The 7,698-nt window shown below is 41.3% G+C and overlaps 1 protein-coding gene across 1 annotated transcript in view; it reads right to left on the bottom strand.

Annotated features, from left to right (window-relative positions):
• Window positions 1–7,698, bottom strand: part of LOC133572620 (14-3-3 protein epsilon-like) — a 36,634-nt gene that overhangs the window by 26,290 nt on the left and 2,646 nt on the right. The window contains exon 2 of the mRNA XM_061925457.2: window positions 3,822–4,021. Within this exon, the coding sequence (XP_061781441.1) occupies window positions 3,822–4,021 (200 nt within the window). The remainder of the gene's footprint in view (window positions 1–3,821; window positions 4,022–7,698) is intronic.

The raw sequence follows: 7,698 nt of genomic DNA on the forward strand, positions 1-7,698 counted from the left end.
AGCACGTACGGTGAATATTCGCACCACAGGGAATGAGAAGTCATCCTTCACTGTGGTTCTAGCTTGCCATGCTAATGGCCAGAAACTTCCACCCATGGTGATATTCAAAAGGAAGACCTTGCCAAAAGAGACCTTTCCAGCCGGCGTCATCATAAAAGCTAACTCGAAGGGATGGATGAAGAAAAGATGAGCGAGTGGTTAAGGTAAGTTTAAGTTTACGCGAAGAGGCCGGGTGGCTTTTTTCACGCAGCTCTGTCCATGTTGATATACGTATGTTTGTGATTGCACATTTGCGTACATTTTGGGAGTGAACAGAGTTGTTAGAACGCTGGTTTTTAATATATTATTAAAGTTTGACTGACCTATCTGACTGTTTTTTTGACATTCCTTTAGCGCAGTTAGATGCGGCTTACAACACCGGGCGGCTTATAGGTGGACAAAGTTTTGAAATATGCCGTTCATTGAAGGCGCGGCTTTTAACCCAGGGCGCCTTATGGTGCGGAAAATACGGTATATATATATACCTTCAACATGTTCACAAAAATGTCTGTTTCATTAATAACTATAATTTATATATTATATATATATAATTTATATATTATATATATATACACAGGTAAAAGCCAGTAAATTAGAATATTTTGAAAAACTTGATTTATTTCAGTAATTGCATTCAAAAGGTGTAACTTGTACATTATATTTATTCATTGCACACAGACTGATGCATTCAAATGTTTATTTAATTTAATTTTGATGATTTGAAGTGGCAACAAATGAAAATCCAAAATTCCGTGTGTCACAAAATTAGAATATTACTTAAGGCTAATACAAAAAAGGGATTTTTAGAAATGTTGGCCAACTGAAAAGTATGAAAATGAAAAATATGAGCATGTACAATACTCAATACTTGGTTGGAGCTCCTTTTGCCTCAATTACTGCGTTAATGCGGCGTGGCATGGAGTCGATGAGTTTCTGGCACTGCTCAGGTGTTATGAGAGCCCAGGTTGCTCTGATAGTGGCCTTCAACTCTTCTGCGTTTTTGGGTCTGGCATTCTGCATCTTCCTTTTCACAATACCCCACAGATTTTCTATGGGGCTAAGGTCAGGGGAGTTGGCGGGCCAATTTAGAACAGAAATACCATGGTCCGTAAACCAGGCACGGGTAGATTTTGCGCTGTGTGCAGGCGCCAAGTCCTGTTGGAACTTGAAATCTCCATCTCCATAGAGCAGGTCAGCAGCAGGAAGCATGAAGTGCTCTAAAACTTGCTGGTAGACGGCTGCGTTGACCCTGGATCTCAGGAAACAGAGTGGACCGACACCAGCAGATGACATGGCACCCCAAACCATCACCCAACCATGCAAATTTTGCATTTCCTTTGGAAATCGAGGTCCCAGAGTCTGGAGGAAGACAGGAGAGGCACAGGATCCACGTTGCCTGAAGTCTAGTGTAAAGTTTCCGCCATCAGTGATGGTTTGGGGTGCCATGTCATCTGCTGGTGTCGGTCCACTCTGTTTCCTGAGATCCAGGGTCAACGCAGCCGTCTACCAGCAAGTTTTAGAGCACTTCATGCTTCCTGCTGCTGACCTGCTCTATGGAGATGGAGATTTCAAGTTCCAACAGGACTTGGCGCCTGCACACAGCGCAAAATCTACCCGTGCCTGGTTTACGGACCATGGTATTTCTGTTCTAAATTGGCCCGCCTACTCCCCTGACCTTAGCCCCATAGAAAATCTGTGGGGTATTGTGAAAAGGAAGATGCAGAATGCCAGACCCAAAAACGCAGAAGAGTTGAAGGCCACTATCAGAGCAACCCGGGCTCTCATAACACCTGAGCAGTGCCAGAAACTCATCGACTCCATGCCACGACGCATTAACGCAGTAATTGAGGCAAAAGGAGCTCCAACCAAGTATTGAGTATTGTACATGCTCATATTTTTCATTTTCATACTTTTCAGTTGGCCAACATTTCTAAAAATCCCTTTTTTGTATTAGCCTTAAGTAATATTCTAATTTTGTGACACACGGAATTTTGGATTTTCATTTGTTGCCACTTCAAATCATCAAAATTAAATGAAATAAACATTTGAATGCATCAGTCTGTGTGCAATGAATAAATATAATGTACAAGTTACACCTTTTGAATGCAATTACTGAAATAAATCAAGTTTTTCAAAATATTCTAATTTACTGGCTTTTACCTGTATATTATATATATATATATATATATATATATATACACACACACACACAATGCTATATATATATTATATATATATACACACACACACACACACATATATATGCACATATATATATAAATTATAGTTATTTATGTAACAGACGTTTTTTGTGAACATGTTGAAGGTGTTTAATAAAAATACAAGCATGTTTAACTCATGTATCATGTTGTAATTGAATGCATGTTCGAAATAAACTAAAACCATAAGATATAGATTCCTTTCTTTCATGAAGACAAAAATCTAAGTTGCTGTATTACCTTATTCTGATGACTTGCATTGATAGGAATCAGACAGGATTCACAGTAGTGCTGATAACTTCCACATTTTCGAACTTACATTATGGAGGTGAAAAATGTTTCTCCTTTCTGTCCAATACCACATGAAAGTGGTTGGTTTTTGAGATCTTATTTGTCCAGCTGCCATACACGATTTAAACACTTTACAAGAAATAAATTGACTGTGAACTCCGTAGCTCGCTAGCTTGTGTGCGCTAGCTTTCTGAGACTCTTATTTTGTTAGCGCAGGCAGGTATCACTTTTATTCTGAAGACAGGAACCGTGCTATCGGTCTTTGGGCTTTTGACGGCATGTACGGCGCGAGAGTCTGTTTAATAAAAAACTGTTTTTCGCCTTCCTATCATCGCTTTTTTTCTGAGTTGCAGCATGCAGCGTCATCTCACAAGATCCTCGGGTGCCGCGAATGTCATTGATGATCACTAATTTTTAAGACTATTTTTAATGCCTGTCTGGTGATTGACTGACACACCCTCCGCGATCGACTGGTAGCTCGCAATCGACGTAATGGCCGCCCCTACTGTATATTGTTCTTTAATTTTGGACCTCCAGAATCAGCATGTCCTCATCCATGTATGTCAAGGAGGTGAAATTACGGCTGAAACAATTTGAAAAGTTGACATGTCTGTCAACACCCATTAGGACACTTCAAAGTGTAAAATATGATCCGCCCTAAAAACGAGTGTTTTATTTTGAAAGTAAACCGGATAATTTATTTGGTGTTTGTGCATGACTTCCTGTCCAACACAAACAGATTTTAGCTTAATTGAACAGATTGCGGCATCCAGCAAGTATAGAAGCTCTGCGTACATTTAGCACTGGAATGCGGAACGTCAACAGCATGTCGGTGACGTTCCGTAGGCAGTGGAAACGGACACATTGACTTGGATAAAAATGGAAAGAGTCCGCTACCGTGCGGGTGCCGTTCTGCGGCCGCTTCGCGTCCAGTGGAAATCCAGTGTAAGGCTTCCAGGAGAATTGACCAATAAGCTATTGAGCGCAGTCGAGCAGCCTCTCCCATCTATGTGACACACTCTGGCCTCTGCCTGAGAAATAGCCATCTCTTATTTCCTTTAATTGAAGCAAGAGAGTGCACAACTTGCCAACTATGACTCAGATGCAGTCTATCCAGTAGCATCTCATCATGTGTATTAATAATAAGAACTTGTGATGTCACATCTGTAGATATTAAGACACTTAGAAATGAGAAGCAAACGTGGTACAATGTGTGCTTGGATGGTAAAAGATGATCATTTACTACATTATATTTAGAGGGGAAAGTTTTACCGTTTTCCTGTAATCCTTGACCATCTTCAGTTTCTCCTCTTCACCCTTGCTCTCGTCCCTCTGTTCAATGCTGCTGATTATCCTCCAGGAAGCTCTTCTAGCCCCAATCACATTCTTGTAAGCCACTGATAGTAGGTTCCTCTCCTCCACTGTGAGCTCCACATCCATGCCAGCCACATTCTTCATGAACAACACCATCTCTGTGTGGAAGACCAATTTAACAGTTATTCACTTGATAACTCCCTTTATATCAGGGATTGACAACTTTCGTAACTATTAGATGTACAGTGGCTTGCAAAAGTATTCACCCCACATTGAATGTTTCTGCCTTTTATAAATGAAATCATGGTCAATTTAATTTGACAGGAATTTGCAATGAAAGCTCCTTTTATGTCAAAGTGAAAATAGATTTTTACCAATTGCTTTCAATAAGAAATATATACAGTAAAGTAAATGACTGCATATGTAATAACCCCTTTGACTGCAATCACAGGCCGAAGTACACATCAGAACACTGCCATTTTTACCCATTCCATTTTGCAAAACAACTACCGTATGTCAAGACTTCTCAAGTCCAGCCACAAATATTTGATTCAATTGACATCTGAGCTGCAAACCTAATGAGGATAAGCATTGTAAAAAATGGATGGATGGATTAAAATCCGGGCTCTGACTTGGCAGAATGTGCATCTTTTACCGTATGCTTGCGGTCGTTGTCTTGCTGGTAAATGAATCTTCTGCCAAGGCGTAGTTAGTTATCTTGCAGGTTGAAACAGGTCATCATCCAGGATTTGCCCATTTTTTTCTGCGTTCATGTTCCTCTTTTTTTTTTTACAAGCCTTCCAGAGCCTGAGCTGAGGACATCCCTACAACATGATGTTGCCACCACGAGCTACACAGTGGAGATGATGTGTTTGTGGTTAGACTTGAAGCAAATATTCTTTGGAACTATGATGAGATTCTCAAAATCAGGTGGCGAGTTACCTGTTAAAACCCCTTTTGTATCACATTGATTTTCTAATGCCTGGCATCCTATAACGGTTGTATCAAAAACAGACTGTATACCAAGGTTGTCTAATGTACAGCCAGTGAGCATTTTTGGGCCACATCAGGTATTCATTTACTGTATGTATTAGCCCTTGGCATATACTAAATAATGTATTATTTATCTGTGTATATTCTCAACCTTTCCTAGGTCATGGTAATCCACCACGGTTCAATCGAGGTTACTGGACTTCTCCTGTAGTTATAGAGGTTTCATCGGTTGCTTTGATTTAACCTGTGTAGATATAACATTTAATATTACAATAATTTGCTTTGTTACCTATAACATAACACATATATATCTTAGCACATATTGACCTACCGTGCCTAGATTGATTTCAGCATTAACACACAAAATGTATCAGTGACTTTCCTTATCCTTAAAATGTTCTGGATACTAGACCTATTTTTCTTATGTAAGTAGTAAGACAGGAGGCACTCCTTAATAATAAAAAAAAAAAAAAGGCACATTGTAGCCCATCTAGTGATTGCCAAAAGGTACTTGAAGGATTCTAAGACCATGTGAAAAAAATTATCTGATCTGATGAGACAGCAATTGAACTCTTTGCTGTGAATGCCAGGCGTCATTTGAAGCAACGCGACCACTGTTCATCACTAGGCCAATAGCATCCAGAGTCAGGGATGGTGTCAGCATCAAGTTGAGGGGGTGTTTTTCAGCGGGAAAACTTTTTTTTCATGTTGCCTTTATGGGATATTTTGTGAAGAATTTTGAGAGGGAAAATCATCCATCCATCCATTTTCTACCGCTTGTCCCTCTCTGGGTCACTGGGGTGCTGGAGCCTACCCCAACTGCACTCGGGCAGAAAGCGGGGTACACTGTGGACAAGTTGCCACCTAATCACAGGGCCAAAACATAGGCCATGTCTACACTAAGTTGTTTAACCCCTTAAACAAATAATTATTTAGCCTAAGCACCGTTTCAGCCACACTAAACCATCGTTTAAGGTCCCCCTCCTCTGGCAATTTTTTACTAAGTGAGCCATCCATTTCTTGAATCTCCGGCACTTAGCTTTGTATGGACTTATTGATCGTTTACAAACTGAGTTCGGAGAGGAGGTGATGCAGAAAAGACCGCGCCCCACACAGGAAGTGATGCCAGAAAGACCGCGCTCCACACAGGAAGTGACATCTTAAAGAACGCGCCACAGCCAGCTTCATAATAAAGCGGTTTTGTAACTCGGAGCTAACCACTGGAAATATGAAGGCGAGTCATCCAGACATGCCCGTGTTTCTCCTTCTACATGTACAGACACTTGTGGAAATCACACATGAATACCTTAAGAGAATGCGATTGCAGCTATTTGGGATACAACACTTCTCAGACGGCAAGATAATTTTGGAATGTCCGCGTCAGCTGTGATTCGACTTACCAAAAAACGTAATCCATTTGTCGAAGGAGAGACAACAAGAATGCGCACTCCCGTGGATGTGATAAAAAAGGTAGCATGTGCTTTGTATTACCTGGCTGACAAAGGAAGACTATGGAAAACAGCGAATGCTTTTGGACTGGCAAAGCAGACTGTATCAGTTATTGTCCGCCATGTATGTCGTGGACTCAACGTCCAGAGTATATAAAGTCACCAAAACGAATGGACAATGAAGGTGAGGGCAAAAGAGTGAGGAGTGTCCTGACCAGATATCTAGATCCCTAGTTGGATTGATGTAAAATGTTAATCACATTGTTTACATGTCTAATAAAGATTTGATTAATTTATGATGGCTCAGGTGTGATTCACTACAATAGGGCCCCACAGCACACTGGGATTCCAGTTATTTCAAATACCACAACACTGGATTTTGTTCAGATAAGTTAAATTTAAGAACTTGCACACAAAGCTGACATGAGCATTTTCCGCGCATGCGTAATAGATCGCGTTGAGTCGGCGGACGGATGGGGCAGGGGGTCTTAAACGGTGGCATTGTTGTGTGTGGACAAGGATAAGGTTAGGTTGGATTTACCCTGGATAACCTTAGCCGGCTTAGTGTAAACGGGGCTATAGGCAACATTCTCACACACACTATACCAGTGGTTCTTAACCTGGGTTCTATCGAACCCTAGGGGTTCGGTGAGTCGGCCTTAGGGGTTCGGCGGAGCGTCTGCCGCGGAGGTCAAGACATGCCCGACTCATCGTGCAAATAAAAACTTCTCCCTGTCGGCGTATTATGGATACCCCCAAACAATGTTCTCTCTAATTTTCCATGTGTGAGCAAACGCAAAAACTCCTTGAGCATTCATGTGGAGCACATGTGAGCGATGTCAGACGTGCACATGCACTGTGGTCACACCTGCAGCACACCTGTCCCAAACCTGACTAAATAACAAGTTCAATGTTTTAATATTGTAATCAAATGACAGCAGTCATTTCCATGAGATTATTTTCTAATATAAGTGTTTTGGCCCACTTACAATGACTAGAACATATTGTTTTTCATGAGCTGTGTACTAGTATTATATGTCTGGGTGGGGGGTCCTACTTTGGAAATAATGTGTACTAGGGCTGGGTGATATATCGATATACGCGATATATCGCGGGTTTGTCTCTGTGCGATATAGAAAATGACTATATCGTGATATCGAGTATACGTTCTCACGCAGTTGCTTTTAGCTGCGGGCATTACACTACAGGCTCTCCTCCTCTTTCCAGTCTCTCCTTCTCACAGACAGACAAGCGCACCTTCTTACACACGTCACATACTGTCACGTCATACGTCACATACGTATACGCCTTCCCCGAGCAGAGAGGTAGCAGCATGGCTAACGTTAGCTGTGATGCCAGCGGAGTGGTGCGAGCGTGAATAAAGTTAAAAAAGT

Source organism: Nerophis lumbriciformis, linkage group LG30, assembly GCF_033978685.3.
Source record: "Nerophis lumbriciformis linkage group LG30, RoL_Nlum_v2.1, whole genome shotgun sequence".
NCBI classification, from domain to species: domain Eukaryota; kingdom Metazoa; phylum Chordata; class Actinopteri; order Syngnathiformes; family Syngnathidae; genus Nerophis; species Nerophis lumbriciformis.